The sequence below is a fragment of the Phasianus colchicus genome, chromosome 4 (assembly GCF_987193195.1).
Source record: "Phasianus colchicus chromosome 4, bPhaCol1.hap1.1, whole genome shotgun sequence".
NCBI lineage: Eukaryota > Metazoa > Chordata > Aves > Galliformes > Phasianidae > Phasianus > Phasianus colchicus.
Genome location: NC_143439.1, coordinates 26,370,590 through 26,397,697, shown reverse-complemented (window position 1 = coordinate 26,397,697; position 27,108 = coordinate 26,370,590). Strand labels below are relative to the sequence as shown.

General features: G+C 41.3%; 2 protein-coding genes across 5 annotated transcripts in view; one reads left to right on the top strand and one right to left on the bottom strand.

Moving 5' to 3' along the window:
* Positions 1-268: 268 nt before the first annotated feature.
* On the top strand, positions 269-7,622 carry PAQR3 (progestin and adipoQ receptor family member 3). 2 transcript variants are annotated; one of them, XR_016465956.1, is made up of 8 exons: positions 269-734; positions 803-965; positions 2,274-2,429; positions 3,055-3,252; positions 3,999-4,077; positions 4,546-4,636; positions 4,926-5,074; positions 5,515-7,622. XR_016465956.1 is itself a non-coding variant. In XM_031596640.2 (7 exons), exons 1-6 carry the CDS (start codon positions 550-552, stop codon positions 5,066-5,068), a joined length of 936 nt encoding a protein of 311 aa, XP_031452500.1. In that variant the 5' UTR covers positions 276-549; the 3' UTR covers positions 5,069-5,074; positions 5,515-7,622. The 2 variants fall into 2 exon arrangements, 1 of the variants encoding a protein (XP_031452500.1); XM_031596640.2 differs by lacking the exon at positions 3,999-4,077 and having other exon boundaries at positions 276-734.
* Positions 7,623-8,250: 628 nt separating this feature from the next.
* Positions 8,251-27,108, bottom strand: part of BMP2K (BMP2 inducible kinase) — an 87,905-nt gene continuing 69,047 nt past the window's right edge. For 2 of the 3 annotated variants that reach the window (XM_090138949.1, XM_090138948.1), the window contains 3 exons: positions 25,253-25,366; positions 22,559-22,666; positions 8,251-13,560 (listed from right to left, as the gene is read on the bottom strand). In XM_090138949.1, coding sequence (XP_089995075.1) covers positions 12,155-13,560; positions 22,559-22,666; positions 25,253-25,366 — 1,628 coding nt within the window. In that variant the 3' untranslated portion in view covers positions 8,251-12,154. The remainder of the gene's footprint in view (positions 13,561-22,558; positions 22,667-25,252; positions 25,367-27,108) is intronic. The other variant, XM_031596638.2, reaches the window with a different exon arrangement.

Below are 27,108 nucleotides of genomic sequence, written 5' to 3'. Positions count from 1 at the left end.
CGGGTTTCAAATGCCCATCATCCTACATCCTTTACTTACCGCAGGGATCTCTCTGCCATGGGAAACATTCCATTCCCACCATAGAATCCTAGTGAGGCACTTGTACGTTTTGTTTAAATGAGATTGTTGTGGATGCCCCATCCCTGGAGACGTTCAAGGCAGGTTGGATGGCGCCCTGGGCAGCCCGGTCTAGCATTAAATGAGGAGGTTGGTGGCCCTGCACGTGGCAGGGGGTTGGAGATTCATGATCCTTGAGGTCCCTTCCAAACCTGGCCATTCTGTTTTTGGCCCTTTCTGCGTACACGTTCCGATCCTCCTTTCGTCTCAGAAGGGAGGCAGCTCTCCCTTTGAAGCGTGACCGCCTCACGCCGGCCAGCAGGCGGCAGCACCGCGCAACTCAGGGCGCTCCGCCCCGCGCTGACGTCATCTCCCCGCGCCAGCCACCCGTCGCAGAGCGCCGCAACGTGCTGTGCGCGAGCCGGCCCGGCCGGGCTTTGCGCGGTGCCGTGGCGGGGTCGGAGGGCCGCGTGCCGATGCGGGGCGGGCAGGATGCAGCAGAAGCTGCTGCGCAGCGCGCACTACATCGAGCTGGGCGGCTACCAGTACTGGCCCGTGCTGCTGCCGCGCGGCATCCGTCTGTACACCTACGAGCAGATCCCCGTCTTCCTGAGGGACAACCCCTACATCACCGACGGCTACCGCGCCTACCTGCCCTCGCGCCTCTGCCTCCGCAGGTACGGCCGTCCCCGGGGCCGGGTCGGGGCCTCGGAGCCCCGCTCAGCCCCGCCGTGTCTCCCCGCAGCCTCTTTATCCTCTCCAACGAGAGCGTCAACATCTGGAGCCACCTGCTGGGCTTCCTGCTCTTCTTCACGCTGGGAATCCGCGACCTGACCGTCGTGCTGCCCGCCGCTCGCGCCGCCCGCGAGGACTTCGTCATCTGCGCCGTCTGCCTCTTCTGCTTCCAGGTGGGGCACCGTGCTGTGCGCTGTGCGGCGGGTGGGCTCGGAGGCCGAGCTGATTTTGACCCGTTTCTTGTGAGAACAAAGCACGGCCGGCCTAGGAGAGGCTGCAGAACGCCGGCTGGGCGGGCCGAGGCTTTGCGTTCTGGTTTCTGCTGGGCATTGTGTCCGGCGCTGTGCCCGCAGATGGCGTGGGTTTGATCACCAACTCGAGCACAAAAAGCAGCTGTGGATTGGTGGGGTGAAGCCAGTTGCATGAGCTTTAACAAGATGAGGTGCTGGGATAGTTCAGGGTGAGAAGAGGAGGCTCAGGGGAGACCTCACTGCAACTGCCTGAAAGGAGGTTGTTGTAATGAGGTGGGGAGTCAGCCTCTTCTACATAACAGCAATAGCACCAGAGGTAATGGCCTCAAGGTGCACCAGGGGAGGTTTGGGTTGGATATTGGGAAACATTTGGAAAGAATGGTGAGGCATTGGCACAGACTGCCAATGGGTGGTGGAGTCACCATCCCTAGAGGTGTTCAAGATATGCGGAGCTGTGATAGTGAGCGACATGGGCTTGTGGTATGGTGGGATAGGGCCAATGGCTGAACTAGATAACCTTAGATGTCTTTTTCAACCTTAATGATTCTTCGATGTTATTATACAGCTGGACTTGGGGTTCTTGTGCATTTTGCACAACTGTCAGAGTTCAAGAAGCACCTGAACAATGCCATCAGACATAGGGTTTGGACTTTAGGTGGTTCTGTGTGGACCCAGGAGTTGGACTTAATGATGCTTATGGATCCCCTTCAACTCCAGATATTCTACAATTCTGTTTCTCAGGGGGGAAAAAAATTGACAGCAGCCAAGAAAGCCAAGCCAGTGTACTGCATGTCAGAGGTCAATCGCTTCTGTGTTCCCTCAGCAAAGCTGCAGAGTGCTGGTACTCGAGGTGGATTTGGGCTTTGGTTTCTGCTTGTTGTAGCTAGACCATACCGAATTCATCTTGGTCATACTTGGGCAGGTTGGGTCCTGCTCCTGTATGCACTGGCATCGCTTTTGGCCTCATGCTCTAGGTCTCAGTACCCTCATTTCCTTAGCTGCAGCCTGTGGTTATCAAGTCTTGCAAAGTTCTGTGTTTCATCTATGAAAGAGGTTATGCTAGTTTCCACTGATTATGAGCAGAAATCATAATTGTCTACACCAAGTAGTTCTGTAAAACATGTAACAGGTTACTTTTGGACTCTTAAGCTTCAGAGTTGAAGCTTAATCTCCATTAATCCCCATCTGTTACCAAGAAATTAATGTGTCCTTGTTTTGATATTTGTGTAGGTCTGTATGCTTTGCTCAGTAGGATATCATCTCTTCTGTTGTCATCGCTCAGAGAAGACCAGCCGACGATGGATGGCATTAGATTACGCAGGAATTTCCATTGGTATCCTAGGCTGCTACGTATCAGGCGTGTTTTATGCATTTTATTGTAGTAAAGTAAGTCTGAGTCACTTGTTTCTGTGGTCCCATTACCATGGTTTCCATGTGCTGGGAAAGGGCTTTGTCCAGGTGGCACCAGGTGGTCAGGGGATAGGAACTGGTTCTGACACATGCAGAACTTTGCTTGCAGAAGTAAAAGATTAAGAGATTCCTTTTAAGCTGTCAATTGCATGAGCTTCAAGACAATGTTTAAATCATTATAAAGTTGGTGTAAACTTTACAGGTCCTGCCTTTGTCAAATGCGTGAGGCCCATAATGGGACATTGCTCCATCACAACATTTATATGGGACAGAAACAAGCTTATTTTGCTTTGGAGTTCTAAACTTTTGTAACTTCCCTGCTCCCTGTACAAGAAAGTACTGATCTGGTAGTTAAAGTAGTCCTCGTAGATAGAGTTACATTTAATATATGTTTTAGTGAAGCGTGTGAAATAAATGTGAAGTAAGAGCATCTTCCCCCTCACTGGATTAGTAAGAACACACTGATTCAAGCACTGGCATTTGTGGTCACAGAAGTGATGAGAACATTTTAAATCATTGCATTTAGTAACATAGATTTTCTACCCAGAGTTTACCTCAGATGAGCAAACATACAAACTTAATTTTGTTTCTTTTTTCTCAGTACTGGCGTCAGGTGTACTTAATCACTGTGCTGGCAATGATCTTGGCAGTATTTTTTGTTCAGATTCATCCCAATTACCTCACGCAGCAGTGGCGCAGGCTGCGCTCCATCATCTTTTGCTCAGTGTCTGGATATGGCATTATTCCTACTATCCACTGGGTTTCACTGAACGGTGGCATTGGTGCAGCTATTGTACAGGTAAAAGAAAATAATACGGAAATAAGATTTACTTTTGCTTTGCACTTAGCATCTTCCCTCCCTCAGTCTCATTTTGGAAATGAGGGAGAAGTAGAGCTAGTAAAGATTTCTTAAAGCACAGAATTCCTTTGGATGTTATTACAGCCCAAACGCTCAGATTTATGGAAAGCCAGTCAACAGGTTGAGTAGATAAAATCTATTTCAGTGATTTAAAGCTGCACTGTGAGAAGACCCACCTGGATGCAAACATGACCATGACAGCGTGCTTGCCTGAGGGGCAGAGCAGTCTGTGCAGGTTAGACGCACCCTTGTACTCCTCAGGGCAAGGAGCAGGAGCAGAGAGCTGAGTCAGCAGGCGAGTGGGAAGCAGTCAGTCAGGATGCACAGGTTGCAGAGGTGAGGTGAACCAGGAGACATGGGTGGGAAGTTTTTCCTCTTCTGTGCCCTGGGTTGGTGGCAAAATCAGCATTTGCCTACACAGCTTTCTGTCTCTCATGCATAACTTGTTTAATATCACTGTTAAGTTACCAAACTAATTTCCCTCTCTTGCTTTACCATTATGGTAAAGGTTACTCAGCTCTGAAAAACAGGAAGTACAGCACTGTTAACGAAGGTGAATTTGCCCCAAGATTTAAATTGTTCCCCCAAGAATCACAGCCATTAGCCAGCTGAAAAAAACTTTTGCTTTCATAGCAAGTACTGCCTGTGAAAGTTCTTAAGATTGGCACTTCAGGACTGTTTTCTAGGATGCTGATTTAGCCTGGTCCAGAGCTACTGCTGAATTTGGAAGAGCAGCACTGATAATAAATGCAGTCTTCAGACAAGGTACTGAAACACTCACTTTGTAAAAGTCAAATAGGCAAACAATCATTGCTACTCCTGCTTTTTCCAATTAGTCAATTAGTTTGTCCTGGTAGAGCAGAACAGTAGATGTGATACTCATTTTGCTTCCACACTTCAGAGAAAATGCTCTGCTTCCAGCAATAAAACACTGTTATTGAAAACAAAAACAAACAAACAAACACTAGTCATGTGAGTGGGTTGCTTTCCAGCAGCTAGTTTGGTTACTTACAGTCTAGTCTGTAGTATTCCTGTGGCCATCCATTCAGATTTTTTCCAAGTTTTGGCATTTGTTTCTCAATTGGATTCTGTTCTATTCAATAGATAATGTGAGCAGCAAAATAATGTTCCATTTTGTCACACCTTTTGTTTTTTTAAAATGTATTTTGAAATTATTATTTTAAAATATTTTTTACCTTATAGCAGAGTAAGAAAGCTTCCTTTCTTTTGCAGGAGTTTGCTCCACGTGTGGTTGTCATGTATTTCATTGCTGCTGTAGCTTTTCTCTTCTATATTTCCAAAGTTCCAGAAAGATACTTTCCAGGTATGAAATTCTGTTATGTTTTTCTGCAGTCTTTGCTGCGAGCTCTGAATTTATGATGAGAGTACAGTTGATTATGTTCTACTTAACATGCATTGGCACCGAAAGAACTCAAACTTGGTGTGTACTTCAGTCAAAAGAAGTCAGGTGACTTTTGTTGTTCTTCATTAAAGAATTTAAGTATCTCCCAGCCAGCTGAACGTGTGACTGAGTTTGGGAATAGACTGCTTGCTACTTGCCTTGCATGAGTTAATGCAAATTTAACAACTGCTTCCCTTTTTGTTCCCCACAGGACAGCTCAACTACCTCGGCTCTAGTCACCAAATATGGCACATCCTTGCAGTAGTGATGTTGTACTGGTGGCACCAGTCTGCAGTGTACATCATGCAGTACCGACACAGCAAGCCCTGTCCTGAGCATAGTATGGACTTGTGAGTGAAGGTATAGCCTTTGTGCCTGTGGAAACATGAGATTTTAACAAGTAGAGAGTTAAGTAATCTTGTTTTTAATATATCACAAGGTTCCATTAGTTGCTTTAATTTAATTAGCTCCCCCAGAGAAAATGCTTACTAGTGTAATGTTTCCTTGTGAATAAGCAAACGGCTATTTTGATAGCAGGCAGACTACTGCTGCTGTGAGGCTGCAATGCCCTCAAGCAAGGTTTTAGAGCAGGCTGGACAAATCTCTGCCAGGTCCCTAACAGCTCTGTTTGACAACAGTTGCAAGCACTTATCAACATTTGTTTATATGTAGCTTTTTCTTAAGGTTTTGTCAGGTTTTTTTAGCCTACTATGCATTGGATTTGGGGCAGTTAGCTAAGAGTTAATATTTCCTATGCGTAATAACTGATGATTTTTTTTTTTTCCTCAACTGTCTTTCAGAGGCACTCCAATGAAGCTTCTGACTACAGGAGTCTGAACCTTACAAATATGCAGAACTATGAAAGTAAGCACTAAGGCAGTTCCTTTCCAACTTCTGGACTGTTACCCTACTCACTGAGATGATACATTAACAGGAATGCTGGGGAAAAAAGCAGCATTGCCTGGATCTCAGTACAACGTCTGAACATCTCTTGAACATCTCCAGGGTCAGTGACTCCACCACCTCCCTGGGCAGCCCATTCCAGCACCTGAGCACTGTCTCAGAAGAAGTATTTCCTAACATCCAACCTGAATCTCCCCTGGCACAACTTGAGGCCATTCTCTCTGAGATATGAGATTCATTTCCTTCTCATCATTTCCTGCTCTGCAATCAAGTACAAAGCAGGTCTTCCTTAGAATGGAACAACAAAAAGGTGGGCTGTAGAACTAAGCATTTGGAGCACTATGTTATTTTCCTGCTTGAATCACAGAATGGCCAGGGTGGGAAGGAACCTCAAGGATCATGAATCTCCAACACCCCTGCCGCATGCAGGGCCACCAACCTCCCCATTTAATACTAGACCAGACTGCCCAGGGCCCCATCCAACCTGGCCTTGAACACCTCTAGGGACGGGGCATCCACCACCTCTCTGGGCAGCCTGTTCCAGCACCACACCACTCTCTGTAAAGAACTTGGTAAATACGAACAACAGAGTTGTATACCATTGCTAAGCTAGCAGGCCCATATGCCATTTTTTCAGGTTTTGTTTCAGCACAGAACAAAAAGACACGCTCCCAATAGCGTGCTTGTAGAACTGTGATTAACTGAGTGGCTGGTCTTGGCTCTAAACTGCATTGGTACAGAGCGCTATATCCTTCAGAATCATTGTCTAAGTGATGTGTGTACACTTCAACATCAGGACAGTAATGTGTAATGTCAAATTCAGTGGAGTATTGTACTTTTCTAGTTGTTTCCCTTTTTCTGGGAGATGGATGTTATCTACCCTATCTATCTTGATTTCAAATCTTAAATTGTTTCCTCAAGTATAGGTGGTGCCATTACTTCAACAAATCTCTCTGCAGCACTCTGGTGCAGCTGAACAGTGTTCTGAAATATTTCAGGAGTAGTCTTACACTTGCTGTTACCCTGGAATTAGTAGAAGTGCAAAGGATTATTTTTCTAAGTTACATGTTCTTTTAGCAGGTGTAAATAACAAGCCCAGAGTAGTAAGACTGCTATGAATTCAAGCCACTGAACTTTGGTCTTTTAATGACTCATGCTGTACTTCCAACACTTCATTAGTCGAAGTGATTTATTGCCATTTGCTTTCTGCAGTAAAAAAAACAACTTTGGGTTTTTATAGTCTGCAGTTAAACCATGTCTTGGTTTAATGTCATCACTAAAGAGACATGAGCTATGCAGGTTGTTAGATACCTGGTGCTCAGCATGAAGCTCAATGGGTGCCAGCCTGGAGGCTGGCAGGGTGCTGTTCAGTCCCACCGAAGTTGCCTCTATCCTGGGCAAAACATTCCCAGCTCCCCTCAGCCTTCTACACAGGGAACGTGCCAAGGGAATAGTGATAGACATTTACTGACAAGTATTTACCTTGTACCAGGGATGGAGGAGGCAGGACCCTTCCTCTTCTACTGGTATGCTGGAGAGCAATGCTGTCACTTAAGCTCAGTGAGGATTTGGTGTTTTTCCTTCCCAGCTCCAGAAACAGTTATTGGAAAGAACTAAATGCATTTGAAGTTCAAATCCCAGTCTTCTGAGCCTTCCAGTATGAACACTGATTTTTTTTTTCTTCTTTTTAAACTTGACAGTAAAGCAAGTTTCAAGTGCACTAATGACTACTGCTAAAGCCTGACAAGGACCCTGCAATTGTTAAAGCTTGTTTTCAGTGTTACATGAACAATAACATTTGAAGAATCTGTGACTGTGTACTGAAACCATACTCATTTTACAGTTTGCTAATATTTTTTTTTCAAACTAATTACTGTAGCAGTTTTCACTGGATAAGAAAAGATTGTTAAGTTGTACATTTTTATTATCCTGACAAAGTTTATCAAACTGCATGATAGCCTTTTCTGTAAATACTGAACCTGTAAATAAATTTTGGTTCATTGGATGTTTACTTTTAACACTTTTAACAGAGTACTCTTAGATGACACATGAATTGCTGCACACAATGTTTGAAATGGGTGACAAGCAGAAGATGGAACAACCATGAATGAGCTACAACTTAGTACCCATATTCTGTTGCAGCTCCTAGTCTTTCTACAGTGTTGGTTTTCTGCAGCTTAGATAAGAGTAAAACCAGTAGAAGCAGTCACCAAAAAACTGCTCTGGCTAATAGTTGGCAGAATGAGTCAAATCAAGTGAAAAACGTCTGTAAGATGAAGTGCAGAACTAAGTGTGGAGTTAGCAATGAAAATTAAAATTCTGGCCCCTAAAAAGGGATAAAGCTTCAGTTAGCAGCTACAAATCTGAGTGTGTCCTTTCAAAAAGCATTCTTGGTTTTGAAAGTAGGAAGGCTTAAAAGGAGTAATACTGAACCTAAGGACAGACTTAATATATTATCAACAAGTTGAACCAAGATGGCAATAGCGGGCTGCTAACGTAACCATCATTAAAAAACATCAACAGGAACCTACAGCCACAAAAAGCAACTAGGAGAAACAACACTGCTTATAGAATAACTTACAGCCTAAATGAGAGTATACTTAATAATGCCATGTTTAAGGACATCTGCGAAGTCACTGTTATCATGTTTATTTATTTAACAACTGCAATATTTATGACATACATCAGTTTCACAAAACTCTGTTTAGTGGTACACAAAAAAGCTTTAGAAACTTGAAGTCTAACAAGAAATGGAAGTGTAGTTCAGGAAAGTGCACTTAAAAGCTGAATGCCAGCAATTTTAAAATAGATTTTATGCTCTTTAATATTAGGTGATGCCTTAGTCACAAACTCAGCTATACACACCACTTCCTCAATTTTTCTTTGAAAAGAAGCGCTGTAGAAAAGTAACTCAGCAGCCACCCCTTGCACTTTTTTCTCTTGCAGGTTTTCCTTATTCACTCCTCCTAGTTTCATCAGAATGATTGTGGCTGCAATGTTACTAAAAACACAGTGCGATGTGTGCGAGCATGTGTATATTTTATATATATTTCTCATATATAAAAATACACTATATAGTATAAAAAACTCCAGATAAACTCTTATTCTCACAGTAGCAAATATACCAACTTATTTTCACAGTACTTAGTTTTATTAACTGGGACAACCAGAATGATTAAAAATTATTTCCTTGAAAGTTGGTTTTTGCAGGTCCCACATGACACAAGTCAGCAAAAGCAATTCCACACGTCTCACAGCTATTGAGAGTCTGCAGAGAAACTCACTCTCTTATCTTTCTTTCAGTGACTATAACCATAAAGGGCTTCTTAGTACCTTTGACAAAAACTGCCCAAAGCAGCTGATTCTGACAGGTCTATGGTTCAGTCATTCAGCAGACTGAAAGAACTGTTAAAAAGCTATTTCCTGGTGGAAGGGAAGTGTGAATTCCTTACCTTGTGATCACCATCTTCACAGACACATGGTACAAGTCTAAGAGCACACGGTCTTTCCAGTATTTCAGGTAAGGTCACAATACACTCCATGAATGACAAGCGCACAGGTAAAGGTATCGACATGCTGAATAAAGGCAAAAGGATACTATGTTCCCCAGCAATACCACGCTTTGCCTCTGCTGAACCATAACTGAAGCTTAAACCCAGGCTGCAAACTAGATAGACCACATAAAGTTGACACAGTGAGGCATACTCATCTCAGATGAGAGAAAAAAATCATTTTAACTCAAGAAATGTAAAAACTGCGTGTATGCAAAAAGTTGTTTCATAAGCGTAGTACAAAGATCAAGGCTTATTAAGGCCACAAGAAAGCAAGTATCATTGGCTGTAACTCAGAGGCAGCCAGAGGCACAATGCCAGTTTCAGAGTAACTTGGATTTAAGGTTTGCTTTCATCTCCCCTATCAGTTATTGTATGCAATCCAACTTCAGCTTTCCTGTACTGTAATAAAACCATATGTGAGCCCTCTGTCAAAAAAATAAAGTAGTAAAAAAATCCACCACACAAAGAAATTCTGCTGCACTCTTCAACTTGAAACTTCAAGGTCATCAGACAGAAATCAAATGTGATTCTTTCTTCTTGTAATTTACCTTAATTGAAGCCCACACTAAGCACCTAACAGCCATGCCAACCCTCAAGCTGTTCTTCCAGCAGGGAAAGCAGTAACTGCATGGTGCCAACGAGGACTGGCTGTATTTAAGACTGCGGGTCAGTTGCTTGTTGCTTTATTCTTGTTTTGTTTCCACCCATCTGCCCCGTTTTTCATAATGTTCTGTTCCAACAGCTGTCTTTAGGCAGGAAAAGTGACAGTTCAGAAGTAAACTGCAGGAAGGCAGCTAATAAGCACGCACATAGAAACAAAATCGCAGTTAACCTGAGTATCAGAAAATGCTACAGACTTGGCGTGCGCTTCTTACAGCCTTTGGCACAAAAAAAAATCTGGTGAGAACAGTAGTAATAAAGCCTAAGAAACTCCTGTGCAAATAGAGTTGAAACACTTCTACTCACATACTCCTAAAAGCTTAACTTCTAAGCCTGAAAAAGTCATTCTTAAACAAGCAGAGCTGTAATTTCTCTTTCACCTTATCAGAGGAAAAAAAAGGGAGGATAATTGAAGTGTACAGCTACATATGAACGAGATTCAAAATCCAGGACCAGGGGAAACAAACTTGCTGTATATGTGAGGCGGCATTTTATCAAAACCAGCTCTGAAAGGAGAAAAAGAATTTGTCTTTAACATGCCATTGTCAACAAATATTTCAAGGGATCTATCTCCTACCCTCCCCAATTTCAAAACAACTCAATAAACAGCAGTAGAATTTGAAAAAAAAAAATGCACAACCCTCAATATTTCACTTCACATCCTGTGAGGAGAGAAGGGCAGGAGGAATCTGCCATGAATTCTTACGGTCTCTTTTTATAAACATGGAATGCTCTTCAACATTCAGTGGAGCAGGACGTAAAGCTAAGTCCAGCATAGGAGCTGCCTCCTTCCGCTTCCTTAGAATTGCCATAGGAATAAAGCAAAGTGGACCACTCTGATGTACACTCACTCTGCAGCCAGTGTACATGGCTCGGCTCGAGTCGTGAAGCAGTGGAGTTACAAAGCACATGGTGTCACCGTCGACACATGGTAACCGCATCTCTCCAACGAGCCGCTTTGCGTTGCCTTCCCATCACTATTGGCACTGCAAGCTCCAAGCTTTTAGCCATGTCTTGTGCACCCGATGTCTAAGAGGTACTGTGTGGCAGGACAGCAATCCTGCTGGTAAGGCGTTGCGGTGTGAAATGCAGCTTACTGCTGCAGCGCAGAACAGCATTCTGCAGACTACTTGCTGCTACTGCTTCTGAAACAAAGCCGGGTCCAGAAAAGTTTCTTCAAAGCTCAGTGCATTTAGCAAAACTTTCTTAAAAAAAACCAAACAAACAAACAAACAAAAAAACAACACATACAGTAACAGGTCCATCAGAAGTTGAAAATGTTAGGTTACAGTCATTTCATAAAATTATCGTTTTATAAAACAACATGAGTTTTGACACAGCACGCATTTTCTTTTTGGTAGAAATCCAAGAGGAAAAGAAAATGCATCCTCAGACACAAACCCCAATTTGTAATCAGATAAAACTGATGGTGCATTTCAGTCAACTGTACAAGTCATCTGAAATGCCCCACCCATGCCAGATGTCCTTCTTACCAGCCTCCCCCCCAGTGTGCTGAGTAGTCTTCAAAGTGCTGCAAACACTGGCTACATCCCTGCTGGTTTACTCCTCTACATTCAGATTCCATTTCACAAACTGCTATATTCTCTGCATCTTTAGTTTTAACTCTAGACTTCCAGTTTGCTATTCTACATTAATGGCACTTACTGTAAAAAATAAAATTGAACATTTAGGCACACAAAAAAAATAATCTGCCTTTCAGCTCTGCAGCTGCATAGATGTCTACCAGGTGCAAAGCCACAGCCATGCTTTGAAATTCTGGGCCGCAGCTCCTTGATGACCTGGCTTCATTATTTTATGATTAACAAAGGTAGTTTTCATCTAGGAAATGAAGACTTGACTATTCCCAGAATATAAGTCTGGATATTAGTATGTTTAGGTTCTTGGGTCTAGTGCAACTGAGACAAAGAAGAACCACAGTTCCCGTAAGTTTGGAAAACTTTTTCATGTGATCTCTGCCTGTTCCCCTTGCCTCCATTTCAGCACATTGCCAAGTGCTGAAAAGGTGATGCAAAAGTGCAGGATGACATGTTCCAGGTCCAAAAGTTAGCGACAGACACCAATTCATGTCCCATTTCTCTTTATGTTCTGGGAGCCATCTTTCATAACAAAAGTTTTCAATTTTTCTCAAAAGAAAATTTAAAATTGCTATCTATCTGCATTCCATCATACAAGCCGGCCATGCCTTCTTTAACTTGAATAAACTGTACAGCCCTGCTCCCTGTCAAAGAGATAAATTACTCTGCTCACTGAACTCACTACTAAGCAACTCAGAGAGGTGGAAGGAGGGACCCACTGGAAGCATTTACTGTTTCGAAGGAAATGGAGCTGCTCCAAAGGGATCCAACTCTAGTGCCTGTTGCTGCTGACTCTGTGCACTCTGTACAACCAGTTCTGTGAAGGGGACTGCACCAAAATCATCTGTTTTCAGCCCATCACCAGCATGCACCGGCCCAAGCAAGGAGCTCTGCCGAGGCCTGCTAACCACTGCACCATGATCCCCACGGCTGTCACCAAACCCCTGATGCTGAGGATGCCGCATCAATTCTGGTGGGTGGAAGGGTTTGGCTCCAAAGGGATCCAGCAGACTCTCATCTGTCTGCAAAGGGTTGGTTCTGTCTTTGCTGTCCGTCAGCGAAACACTGATGTTCTCTTTGGAGTCAGAAATGGTCAGGAACTCGTTGCTGCTCTGCGAGTCCCTGCGGCCTGCTTTCTTGTGCCTGCGGGCTCTCTCGGGAGTGCGGTAGTTGGGTTTCAAAGTCTTCTTTGTGGTTGTTGGGGTGCCATGGTGACGCTTCCCATTGTTCTTTGGGACCTCCTGCTTCATGCGCCTCTGGCGGGATGAAAGCTTCTGCAGGTTGCGTTGCTGCTTCACCTTCTGCTGCTGCTGACTCCCTGTGATCTCTTCAAAAGGAACCAGCCCAAACAGATCCTCTTTACTCCCACTCACCTTGGGGAGAAGAGAGGGCTGAAATGGGGTGCAACCAAAAATATCAACACTCCGTGGCGAGGTGGGTGAGAGTTGTGTTTTAGTTCCCACCACCTGGTCATCTTGCTGAGACACCTTTTTGCTGAACGGAGCTTTGGTGAAAACATCGAAGTCATCTTGCTCTTGGCTCAGGCTGGGAAATGCAGTCTGAGAAGAGACATCTTGGTTGCCCTTCTCTCTTGTCTGAGGCTGAAGAGAAAAAAAGGGCACTGCCCCAAACACATCAAATTCTTGGCCAGGGCTCACTTTGACAACAGTAGTTGGCACCTCAGGTGTTTGCATTGAGCTAGGTTCTTTAACATTTCTGAATCTACTGCCTGGGAGCCCTTCCACAAATTTATGTTTGGTACGATCAGATTCAGAATCAGAACTTTGCTTCTCCTCCTCCTCTTCTTCTAACTCTTCCTCAGAGTCCATGAGTAGAGGGCGGTGGCCTAAATTCTCTGGTTCCGTATCATTGTCATCATTGAAGTCTCCATTCTCACCCTGCAAGACCTCCTCATCCTCTTGTTCTTCTTCCTCCTCACTACTCTTAGGAGAGGGAGGATCTGATTCAAAATCACTCTCTGACTCATCACCACCTTTTGTCACCTGTCCCTCTGCAGTCTTCCTTCCTGGCCGGGGATCTTTAAAAGCATGACTCAGTCTTCCAGCTTTGGTTGGGGTCCCTAAGTTGTTTCCTTGACTGCTGGCTGAGTTCTCCACTTGTTTTCCAGGGGAATCTGCAAGTCCAAAGAAAAAATAAAAGAAAAAACTATTTTAATACATTCCTAAAATCAACACTTATTCACAATAGCCACACATAAGAGGAATCAAAGCAAATCTATATTCCATAAATAGAGGAAAAACAACTAAAGACCAGACCTAAGTTTTCAAATACTAATGAAAGGGATTAGTAGTCACAACTTCTAGCTTAACTCCTCAAGCACAGAACCTTTCCAAATCCAATGCTAATATACGCACCAGCCAGCCACTCCTCTCCAGGGAAAGATCAGCTGCCTTCTGAAGAGGTTCTCCAAGGCCAACACCTAGTACCAAGCAGTCAGATACCTGGGACAACACTGACACACTCAATATAGTTTCACATGGGGAACGAGTGCATGAAACTATCAGTTCTCATCGTTTTCTTTCTCAAGCATTCATTGCTCTAGACAATCCTACCTAACGTCTCCATGATAATTAGTTCTCTGTAAGGCCTATGAATAACAGCAGCTGGGTGAGAATAACCTTGTACACATCCTAACTGTAGGGAAGATCGCATGAGGTCATCATCTCTGTCTGCCCTCAGGGTACCCGCTCCTTCCTGGAGCCTACCAACATCCACAACAGAAATATGGATTTTTATTATGTTTCAAGGCATCTAAAGGGAAATGGACAAGACAATGGTATCTCTGGGAAAACAGCAAGGCAATCAGTGAAAATAACAGTATGGAAACAGAGAAGGAACAAATGTTTCCAACATGTCTGAATTTCAAGTAATTCTCCGCTAAATTGCTAATAAAAAGCATAACTTGGACTCTTCACTGAGAATTGAACTAGATGGCCATGGCCATTGGTGCATCTGAAGAGGTACCCCCAAGTACCTGCCCTCTGTGTCAGCTGCAACAGCCTCTCTCAACAGAGCACAAGTTGCAGGAGCAACACGGGGGGCTTTTATAGTGTTGTGTTTTTTTGTGTTTTTTTTTTTGTTTGTTTTTTTAGTTTTTTGGGTTTTTTTAGGCAATACTAGTTTGGTGTTTCAAATATATGGTTTGAGCACATCTTTCTGTGAGTGACATTGAAGATCCACATTCAGTTCCTTCTAACTTCTAGTGCAGCAATTTAAACAAAAATTAGTCTCCCTTAGTCTCTCTAAGGGAACGAAAGCTCATTCATTCTGTTGATATCTTTATCCCTGATATTTACTAACAACTCAAGCTAAGAGGACTGTTTTGTGGAGTGGTTGGCTTGGGAGCACTGGGAGCTGCAAAAACTTTGTCAGCACAAACAGATGGCAACAGTAGACAGTACATGCACTTGTATAATATGCCACTAGTATAGCAATAATCACACAAGCAAAACAGGTTTCACTATTTTAAAGCTATGCTGCTGCACAGAGAGGCTTTTATGAGCAGAACTGACTTTCAGAAGTCCATTTGAAGAAAACCAGAAAGAAAAGGAAAGCAGCTTCAGCTGGGGAAAGCATATTTGCTCTTGAGATGTCCTTCTATGGCCCAGATCACACAGCAGTCATATAAACTTAGAAAGAATCACAGAATGGCCCAGGTTGGAAGGGACCTCAAGGATTGTGAATCTCCAGCTCCCCCCACTGCAGGCAGAACCACCAACCTCCACGTTTAATAGTAGGCAAGGCTGACCAGGGCTCCATCCAACCTGGCCTTGAACACCTCCCGGGATGGGGCATCCACAACATCTCTGGGCAATATATATATACATATAGCTGAACATGTAACACCAACAAAAGCAATTCAGCTCTCTGCACACACACAGAACCAAAACTTAAGAGCAACAGGGCTCTCTCGCAGGAGCTCCAGACCAAGCATCACATGAGTACCAATCTTTAGATTGGGTTCAGAACAATGGCAAAACCGAATTCCCACTCACTGCAGCTATGCAGCTTTTATATCTGCTAAGGAAAGATGAACACAGTGAAATACTGCCTGCATTACAACATCTCTCTTCCCCATTTCACTTGCCTTCATGCTTATATTGACCCACCTTCAGGCTTTGGAATTTGTAGAGGCTTAATTTTCAGTGTACAAATCCCTCAATGTCATGGAACAAAAGTCACACAGTGCAGGTTGTTGGTTTGACATCTGAGAGCAGACATAGTGCAATTCCACTTCTAAGCTTGCAGAACAGCAAGAATGTTGCTCTTGTTCCTTTATAAGTTAGTATTTCACAAGGCTATCACAATGTTTCTGAGATCACCAACGTAAGATAGGGAAGAACAGCCCTGTTTTACTGAGATCAGCTCTCTGAAGAAAGCTGAATTCATAACTGCTAAAGAGCAGGTATGCTGCAAGCTGTGAGATGCATGCCCTACTTCAGTGGGAAGTCAAGACAGCTCAGAAGAACAGCAATTATGTGCTAAACACAGGAAAACTACTACACAGACAGAATTGCTTACATAAACACATCAGTGCTTCAAAATATATCTGACAACCATGTAACCAAGTTGTGGATGGAAAATACTATCCACAGTGTTCCTCCTAGAGTGCTTTACAGAAATTTAAAACTCTCTATTTTAATAACAAGAAAAGACATCTATCCTACTCCAAGATATTTTGTTGCTGTATTCTGTTACCATATAGTGGGAAAAAATATGGAGTTTTCAGATTATCACATTCAGAGTTTTATTATTTTATTCTGAAAGACATCTTTTAGTGGACATGGTGGTGATAAGCTGATGGTGATCTTGGTGATCTTTTCCAACCTTAATGATTCTATGACTAAAAACAGGGCTTTCAATATTAATGCCCTGTGAACGCTCCAGCAGGATCTTACCCTTTTTAAGACCTCAGCTCCTAGTCAAGAGTAGAAATGACAGCATTTTAAACTTGGAGGCAACATGCTTGGTCAAATCAACTAAGGATAAAGTATAACACTTTCCACATGCTTATGAATGGATTAAACTGCTGCTTAATGCAGACAGATGGAAGAAAAGCTAGCAGACAAATGAGTGTGGGTTGGCAGATGCAGTACGCAAGGAGAACATGCTCAGCTGGGCTATTTTATTACACACCTCTTCTTAAACGATCTCCACCTCATCTGTCACAGTCTATTGTAAAGAATTACACATCTTAACTACACATATACTTCTCAAAAGAGACCCCAGGCCTCTCTTTCCACATATGTTGTATCAAAGCACAACAACCATACTAAGGAGCTCCAGAAACTTCAATTTGGGAATATTTCTAGTCGTGACAGTTGTGCTACTAGCAGCAGTTAACATCCTTGAGTAGAAGAGGTGAGTCTTCATGTCTTGTTCCCACAAGAAAAGCAGTAGGAATCCTTAAGTACGATCTCATTACCTGGGAAAATCTCTTCTGTTTTAAGGATAGAATAAAGTCAGGTATAAATTTAAGGATCTCTTGTCCATTCAATTCATTGCCATAATGCATTAGGTACCTGTTTCCTCAGCACTTTCAGGCTTGGTCCAAAATACCTATTATATCTTAAAAAGCTACAAGCAACTCACAGTCTATTTAACTCTCCAAGACAGGAAAGTCTTCTGCTCCATCAATACATTTAGCTTTTTTTTTCCCCAATTGACTGATGATCTGAATACATATTATTGCATTTGCAGCAACAAATTCCAACATCAAAAGAAGTGAACTCATGATTGGGCCAGTAACGACTTTGTTGACAACTGAATAGCCATACACAGCTCACTTCTACATGACTATAAACAGCAGCATACTCCACTAAGCACCCTAAGCAAGTAAGATAGATGCACAATGAACACAGGACACGACAAGCACTCAGTATAAAAGTCCTAAATTTCTAGCAGCTGACAGTCCTAGGAACAGAGGATGTTTCTCATTAAAGCAGACAAATTATTAAAAGCTCCATTTACAATACTGCATCAGTTGCACTTTCCATTTAAATTTCTGCAATTATTTTTAACAAAGCTATAATCAATTCAGTGTGGTCTAAGGACTGAAAAAGCTGGGGGATGAATGCATATATTCCTTCTTCCTCAGAAAAAAAAGAAAAACCAAAACCACAATCAAGATTCAGATCTCCTGATCTTCTAAAACAAAAAGCAATTTCAGTTCAGGTTGTATCTTCTTCCACAAAGAAATAAGCACACAACTTTCAACAGAGAGCCAAGCCATTCTCTTCCTATGCTTAGATTTCAACTGGAATATTAAGTTTTAGAAGACAAATTTCTTCATCTTTTTCCCCCTCTCCATTTTTTTTTTTTTTTTTTTTACACTCTCTGGTTTCTATATTCAGCAGCCATTTTGCTAGTTTGTATTTATACCCAAACTTCCAACAGTTCAGCGGTAATGTATTTTATGTATAGACCTAAAACCATGATGACCAAAATGACTGAAAACATCAGGTGATTAGGGCTTTGAGCTGTTTCTTGTTTGCTTCTGGTGTCAGATTGCTTCTTATCTACTGTGATTTTAAATACTACATATTTGTTTTACCACTAAATTAGAAACTGGATTTGGCTGCTTGCTTTAGATTTCCCTAAGGTATAGTCTTCACGTTGCATTATAAACCCCCGTATCTTCCAAATCCTGCTGTTCGCAGTATTTACTGAAACACTGATGTTAACATAAATGTAATTAGATTTAAAACAAGGGGCAAAAAAACCCAAAATGTTTCTAGGTTAGATTGTAGCAACACATACAACAAAAATAACCCACAACCTTTTTAGTGTCTGAATATAAAATAACATGGATATTGACAGTTTTTATACTTCCATACAATTTCCATGTTCTGAGACATGAAAGGCTTTTCAAACAAGAAGCAAACTAGAATATATCTTAACAAAAGGATTTAAATATTATTTGTTAATTGCTGCTACAGTTATACTCAGTGGAAAACACAGTATGAAGGACACCAGCAAGAAAAAGGGGACAATATCAACAGCTCACATACACTGCACAAGTAACCGAAGCCACACAATGAAGATGTCTCTCAGCAGACCTCTTCAGGCAGGACAGGACATACACCAAGCAGAACCTGACAAAGAACAGTCAGACACTGAGATCAGCCTCCCAAGCCATATTTCCATGCACTGGTATCAGTATACAATCCTCTCTAGTATGTCATAGGCACACCTCCAGCTGATACTCTCGTTGAAAACATGTCACAAGTGACTTTGGAAATCAATCACCTGAAGTCTGCAGGCAATATAGTTGTTAGGGAATTTAGATCAGCATCATGAGCTTCCTCCTGGAATCTAACTGCAATCTCCAGAACAACATTATTAAAGTTTCAGGACATATACAACTCTACATGCACAATCCCAACAAGAAAGCAAGCAACCACATCAAATGACACTCCTGGCCACACCTCATTCTCCCATATCCTTTTTGAGAAAATGCTATTCATTTCAAGTATTTCAAGAGTGACCTGACTGCCTGTCCCTCTCCCCCCCATTTTTGTGTTTTCCAGAAACAGCAAATGTCTTGCTTTATTCTTCAGTTTGTGCCAAGGTGTTATAAACAATCAGAGCCATTTGCTCCAAGCAGACTTGAGTTTAATACTTTTACATACTTTGCAGGCTGACATAGCCTGAATTCATGGAAGAAACTGGTTCTGCACGTGCTTTTCCATATGCAATATCTCCAATTTACTCCCAGTGATGGAATAATGGAGGAAATGGCAGCAGACCTGTGTCAAAACCAAACAGAAGGAACAAAAAATCTCTTCCATGCAGCCGTTGGCTTTAAACCTATGACAGCAACGTCTTTTAGTGTTTCAAGCTACAATTCACATCTTTCACTTCAAAAGAAGTTAATAAACTGAATACCAAAAGCATTACAAATAGAAACTTAATGCCCCAAAAGGGAAAAATTTCTCAGTTAATGACAATTTAATGCTCTGGTCAAATAGATTTCAAAATTGAAGCATTCCATCATGTTGATTTCATGCAATCTTCTCAAACTAAACTGCTGCATAGACTGTTCAGATAAACGTTTATTAAAAAGCTGAAAAATGTGGAGTAACATCTGTTTGTAATGTACTGTTCAGATTAGCACACTTCTAATCAGGTTTGCATCATGTAGGAGACGATTGTTCTTCACTCAAATGCGAGCCAGGTGGAACATCTTTAATCATATAAGAAGATCCCAATCTTCAAGGAAATTTTCTGTTCTGATGTTCTTTTTCTAGACATCCGATTATAAGAGGATGAATTCCCCCTAACAACGTCAGTAATTGCATGCCTTCTGCTAGTTCATCATTGGAGGGGACTGCGGGGGTGACCAAAGGGTAGGGCACAAGGGCTTTCAGCTTTCTTGGAATTGGTAACATACTGCCGCCATCATTTCAGAGCAATCTGCCACATGTCAGGCCCAAGGATTACCAGCACACTGCAACTAAATCTGCACTATTTCTTTGACAACAGCCAGAGCAGCAGCTGCTGAATATTGTAATGGATTTGCACCGCTTACCACCTTTATTTTCAAGAGAAAAAAAGAACAAATCACTTCTGCCTAGCATCTATTGCTTAGAAATTCCTTCCAATATTTGCAGACTACATGTTGAAGCATGTAAAGAAAAAAAAGCAACCATGATTGCTCTAAGATCTGATAAAAAATAAAGCTACAAAGCATTAAAGCACACCACTGGCACAGCTGCACGTGCCATTTATTCTTGTGAAGCGAGAATAATTTCAAGTTACTTTGCAAGTCCTACTGAGAAAAGTCAAAAGATGACACATGGAAATACCCTGAACCTGCAGTCAGTAAATAGTACTAATGCCTGAAAGCCACAGCCAAGGAAAGTTTATACAGTAAAAATCTGTATTTTAATCAAACAAAAACTGATATGAACTGATTTGAACTGTCAGATTAACCAGATCTGGAGGACTGTACAACAACCCTATTAAATGCTCAGGTTTGGGTTTCTTTCAACACACAATTCAGGAATATCTACTGCCAATTTCAGCCTCTGCATATCCTTCCCAAACATGCATATACATACCTGATTGCACTTATTTTGCTGGAGTTCTAGTATGTTATGTTAAGGTGTTAAGTCGAAAAAGATAATACTGCATCTTTGTTTCTTTGCAAGTATCTTCTTTCAGATAATAGAATTATTTAGTCACGTAGTGCTTTCAAATAAGATGTAAACCTCCAAAACAAGAAAAATGCTCTGGGTGACTATCCTGCTTCAGCCCACACATATTTACAGTTATGAACCTGAGACTCAAGTCACACAGCAGCAACAAAAGCAGAAACAGACCGTAATTCCAGTCCAAAGCTTGTTACTGCAATAGAACACTTCCATAGGAAATCTTACTGTTTAGTAACACCAAATTTTCATTCCGCTCTTAACTTTAAGTAATCTATATTAATAACATCAACATTTCATTTCATCACGGTTCAAGAAGTCAATAGTCATATCTGGCTGAGCAGTGATGATACACTCCTTGTCTGCAGTGTAGACACATACAATACAGAAATTAAGACAAAGTCAGTCTCACACCCCATCCCAGTTTCAGCTAGGATGGTTGAATAAGGCAATACAGAATCATAGAATATCCTGAGTTGGAAGGGACCCATAAGGATTGCGTCCAACTTCTGGCTCCACACAGGATCACACAGAACAGCTTCTCCCAATTTAGTACTATCAGTAAACTTGCTCAAAACTCCTTCTAGTTCTACATCCAACTAATTTATGAAAACATTAGAGACAACTAGCCCTAAAAGAGAGCTCTGGGGAGCGTGACGTAATCCTATTTACTATAACCCTTTGAGCCTGACCTATCAACCAACTGTCTCTCATCAATTATGTTTTTATCTAGTCATATGTTAGACATTCTGTCCATTTTGTACTGTGAGAAACAGTATCAAAAGTTTTTTGGATTTCAGTACAGATAACATCAACTGACTTCCCTTGGACAACCGGATGGGTGACCTTGTCAGAAAAGGAAATTAAATCAGCTAAACAGGACCTTCACCTCATTAATATGTACTGGCCATGGGCAATGATAGCTCTGCCTTTCAGGTCTTTATCAGTAACTCCTAGCATAATTTTCTCCGTAAGTTTACCAGGCACTGAAGCAAGACTGACAGGTCTGTAATTATCAGGGTCTTCTTTCTTACCCTTCTTGAAAACTAGGGCATCATTTGTTAGCTTCCAGTCAACTGAGATCTCTCCAGATTCCTGAGACAGGTGAAAAAATAATTGAGAGAAGTCTCGTGATAACTTCAACCAACTCTCTGAGCATCCTCAGGTAAATTCTATCAGGTCCATGGACTCCTGTGCACCCAAGTGGAGCAGCAAATCTTGCACAAGTTTAGTGTTGTCTGGGAGTTGACCATCACTGCAGTCAGAGTCCTCTAACTCAGGGTACCTGAGGCCCCAAAGTCCATCATCAGTGTTGAAGACAGAGGCAAAGAATGCACTAAACATCTCTGCTTTATGTAAGTCCTTATTTGTAAGATAATCACTCTCATCAAGTAATAAACCATGTTCTCTCTGATCTTCCTTTTATTGTTAGCATATTTAGGAAAAATTTTTGTTGATCCCCACAGTACTGGTCATCTTCGATTCTAGCTGAGCTTTGGCTGCACAAATATTCTGTCTGCAAAAGTGAGGAACATCCCTGTAGTCTTCCCATGTCACTTGATCTTGCTTCCAGCAGCCATACATTTTCTTTTTCACCTAAGCTCCAGAATAAGATCCCTGTTCAGCCAAGCCAGCCTTCTGCCTCACTTGCTTGACTTCTGACATTTTGGAATTGCCTTACAGCAATCCTGGCATGCTGCCCCTAGGGTCATATTTAGCAAGCCTAATTTCATCCCTTTTCCCCTTCAAATCTTGTTTAAAGCCCTCTCAACAAGCCCTGTCAACACATGGGCTAGGATCCTTTCCCCTCTTTAAGACAGGTGGACCAAGTCTGTAACCAGCAGGCATTGTGCTGGATAAACCACTCCAGAGTCAAAGAAAACAAAATTCTCCTGATGGCACCAGCCTCTTACACCATGTGTTGATCAGGTGGATTGTCTGATTCTTCCCAGTACTTACCTCTGCTACTCAAGGGATGGAGGAAAACACCACACGTCCTGGTTTCAGCTGAAGCAGAGTTGATTTTTTTTTCTCCTTCAGTGTCTGGTAGGTTGCTATGTTTTGGCTCTGAGAGAAAAATAATGTTGATGACACACCAGTGTTTCTAGTTGCTGGTGAATAGTGCTGTACAGAGCCAAGGACATTTCTCATCTTCTCATACTGTTCGGTCAGCGAGGGGCTGGGGGGCACAAGTTGCTGGGATGGGACAGAACCAGGACAGCTCTGAGCTAAACAGGCCAAAGGGATATTTCATGCCATAACATCCTGTGAAAAAAAACCTATAAAACAAAGGGGAGTTGGCTGGGGGGAGGGTAAAGGGGGCCTGCCTCTACTTGGGACTGGCTGGGCATCAGTCAGCAGGTGATGCACATTCAATTGCTCACCATTTGTTTTGTAAATACACGTTATATTCTTAATGTAATTATTATTGTCCTATTCTTTCTTTTTCTGTCTTAGTAAACAGTTTTCACCTCAATTTGAAAGTTCTACTTTGTTGGGGCTTTTTTGGTTTTTGTTCTATCCCCCACCCCCAGTTTTCTCCCTCATCCCACAGGGACACGGATAGAGCAAATGACTGTGTAGAGCTTGGCTGCTGCCACAACATACCCAAACAATGAAATTTTTAGAAACATTAACCACGTTCCGCTTTCTATTCAGACACCTTCACACTTATTCCTTGAATAAGGTATACATGTCTTTTATAATCATAAGGAACAAGCCAGAAAAATAACATTGCACAGCAATGGTAAGAACAAGAGGAAATCCAAGTATTAAGGTCTTTTTTTTTCCCCCAGAAAGCCATCAATTAGAAATAAAATACGTCTGTCAGCATTGTTTTCCCTTTCTTGGCTGGCTTAAATGTGCTTTAAAGACATTTCCAAGAACAATTCTGTGGGGAAAAATAATTTAGATTCTTGAAGATATTTTTAGGTGTAAGCATTTATCAGATCAGATTCATCAGTTAAATGTAACTCACTGTTAACACTGAATTCAAACACCTTCCTTGAAATCATGCAAATACATACGCTAGATTAAATTGCTTGATTAAATTCCAATTTTAAGTAGGTAGAAAAAACCTACTGAACAAGTTTTGGGGGCTTCTTTGTCTTTTTTTTAATAAATACAATGAAGCGTCAGTTTTGATCCATGACCAAACCTTTGTACAGTTTTCTATTATGTCAAGAATTAAAGATTAACTATGGCAAACTGACATAATATAGCAGGGCCATTCAGTGAAGTCTAACCTATAACGTAACAATCTTAAAAGCAAAAATGAGAAAATAAATTTCAAAGGCCAAGGTATGGAAACAAATAAAATTGATCCTTACACACATGGTCATAAAAATGCAGAAGAATAAGCATGTGACAATTACCACTTCAGATTAAAGGTAAATACTGTTTATTTTTCATGGGAACTTCGGCTCACCTATAACACCTCTTCCATGAAAGCTAAAAAGTAAATGTTTCCAAACAGGTAACTATTGGGATGGCAATTCTCAAGTGAATAAGTATTTGCTTTCACATTGTACTGAACTACTAAATTACAAGAACAGAACTACAGAAAACAGCCTTACCTTTAACCAAGCAAGCAGAATCAAAAGACAGACTAAGAATAGCTTAACAGATCTAAGGGAATTAATTCCAGTCTTTCTCGCAAGAACAGATGAATAGATATAGAAACATGGTTTTACAACTGTCTTCTAGAATATAAGTAGTGCTACCCTGTTGTCTCTTCACTGTGTATAGATCAGAGCACTTGTGAGTATTAATACCTAGCAAGCCATCTTTAGGAATTCAAGGTGAAAGCAAAAGTAAACATAGATGTTAACTTCGGTTGACTCTAAAGCAATTTATTTTAAGGCACTTCAAGCTTTTGAACTGAGATAAGAACAGTTAACAGAAGGTATATTAAAGCACGTCTTTCCCCAAACAAACACCTGTAGGGATGTGTGTAAGATCCATAAGCAACTGACATTTTTACCATCAATTCTCATAGGTTTTTACATTGCCTCAGGTTGTCAAAATTATAAATAAAGTGCTGATCAGGAAAACATTAAAACATTAGGTTGCAAAATAACAGATTCACATTCATAGTCAGTGGTCACAGATGTTATTTTTACTTCTATCTAAGGTAAAATAAAAAATAGTCAAAAGCTAAAACACAAATTCTTCTCCTTCCAAATTTAGATATGACAAAATATTTAATTTGTTTTGAATCAGTTTGCTCCAAGAACAATACAATTCAATACACCAGGAATACACATTTTTAACTTGGCTGAAGAACTGAACTAAAGAAACAGCATAAGTTAGAAGTAGACTGAAGGGTGGATGTGAAATCTGTCCTTAGTCACTTTATCTCCTTTCAGCAGAAGTATTTCTAGTTGTATGCTAGTGATTCACACTGCACTGGCCCAATATATTTGCACTGTCAAGACTACAGTCTGCACACTGTTCAAGTACCAAGAATTGGATGGAGAGAGATTTTTATTAGGAGGTAATAGACATAAAAAACCATCATGAGGCAGCCAAGACTTTTATCTTTGGTCATTTAACTGGACACACATACTCAACATATATATACACACACAAATATATATATGTATATATGTATGTACACACATACGAGGTAGCAATGTTACAGATGTCACTTGCCTGGGTGAGAAATGAAAGGAACAGAACCAAATGGATCTTCGGGAGGACTTTTCTGTGGAGCAGAATGTAGCTCCACATTCTTATCTGAAGTTGTTCTCCTGTCCACCAGCCTGTCTGTAAAAAATAAAATGAAACAGAACAAAAAATAAAATAAAATAAAAATGGCAGGTCTTACTCCAATGTAATGATATCTACTCTTTGGGGTGAGTGAGCTACATAGTGTTGATTATTTTCCTGTATGTTTTAAAGATACAGTTCATACTTCTTGAGCATTCTGGAATACTGATCTGCACAGCTCCCTTTTTAATACCTCTGTCTAAGCAAAACCAACATATATTTCCTAGTGGAATGCTTTATAGAAAGGTCTTAAAAGCAAGGTCTTTATATAGAAAGGTCTTAAAATGTGTTCTATAACAGAAATTACAACTAGTCATCTGCACTTGAGGTTTTTAAACCAGAACCACTGTGCTAATCTAAAAAGCAAAATCATTCATTTAATCCAAGTTTTGAGTAGCCTTTGCCACAAAGAAAAAGTTACACAGCAGAATTGCTGGGAATACTTTCTATTAAAGATATAAATTGTAGTAATTTGGAACAAAGAGCATCACTATACAGAGAAATGCAGTATTTGTTTTATATGGTTTTCAACTCTGGGGTACTCATTTTTCATTTTACTAAAGGTTTCAGCTTAAGGTTTTTAACAATGCAAAAATTAGAAGCACTAGGAATGGAAAATGGTTTTTCTGACTAATTTCTTGTCTTACAGCAAGGTCACACTGAGCTCCAGACTGCCCAGCCCAGCCACCACACTACAGCTCAGGGGGGCCTAGGAAAACTCATTATCACCTCCCAACATCACAGGGACAAGGTTTGCCATCTTCAGCTACTGTCCCATAGTCTCAGCACAAGGTGCAGCGTCTTGTTCTCCCTCCTTTCACAGCAGACAGCTGTTCTTCCAAACAATTTGCAGCAGGTCCTTCTTGTCAACTTGCAGCTTTTGAAATGTAGCTGAACTGTGCTTAAGTAGCATATCAAGCTCCTTGCACATGTGCTATTCAGCCCTTCCATACAGGACACAAGAGGCTTTCTTGAGATAATCACCAGGGCTAGGACAGCAAGCTTATCTACTTCAGACAGATGCATATTAACTCTGTGTACAAAGTACATGAGTTCTGAAATTATATGCCAGTTTTCCGCAGACAAGTGTTCTCTTCACATAAAAGCACCCACGGTTTCAGTTGTTTTATTCTTATCTACACTTATATGCTCAAAGAAATAAGAAGCAGGAGCTGCTGTATCACAGACAATCTCTACTTTAAATTTAAACCCAACTGAGGAACTTCTGGTGGGGAGATAAAGTAGTGATGCAGTCACGTAGAATAAAAATATAAGTTAAGATGCATAGAAGACTAGCTTGAATAGCTTCTGGATGTACCCAATCTTCAGCTTGCACCTTTAGAAAAGCAGGCTTCTATTATTCCTAGTTTCTGCCTTAGAGGAGAATGAACTGAGTGCTGAACCAATCTGCAGGCAATCAAAACCTAGAAGGACTTTTAAGCATGCAATAACTTGAACTGCTAAGGCTGCCTCATAGGATTACAGAAATCTCAACCCTCAGAAGATGATAGTATCTTGCTACTTGAGCAACACAAGGAAAAACAAAATGGATTGAAATGCTAAGCATGCAGAAAGAAATAGGAAAGATAACTAGGGTTTCATCACCTCCATGGAACCTAGACGTATACATTGTTGAATAAGTTTCTATGGGAAATAAAGTTTAAAAAGTGTCAATTCAAAGCTAAAGCTATTGAAAAAGAAGTCATTTTGTCCATCTGAAGCAAAAGCGTGCTTTGCTC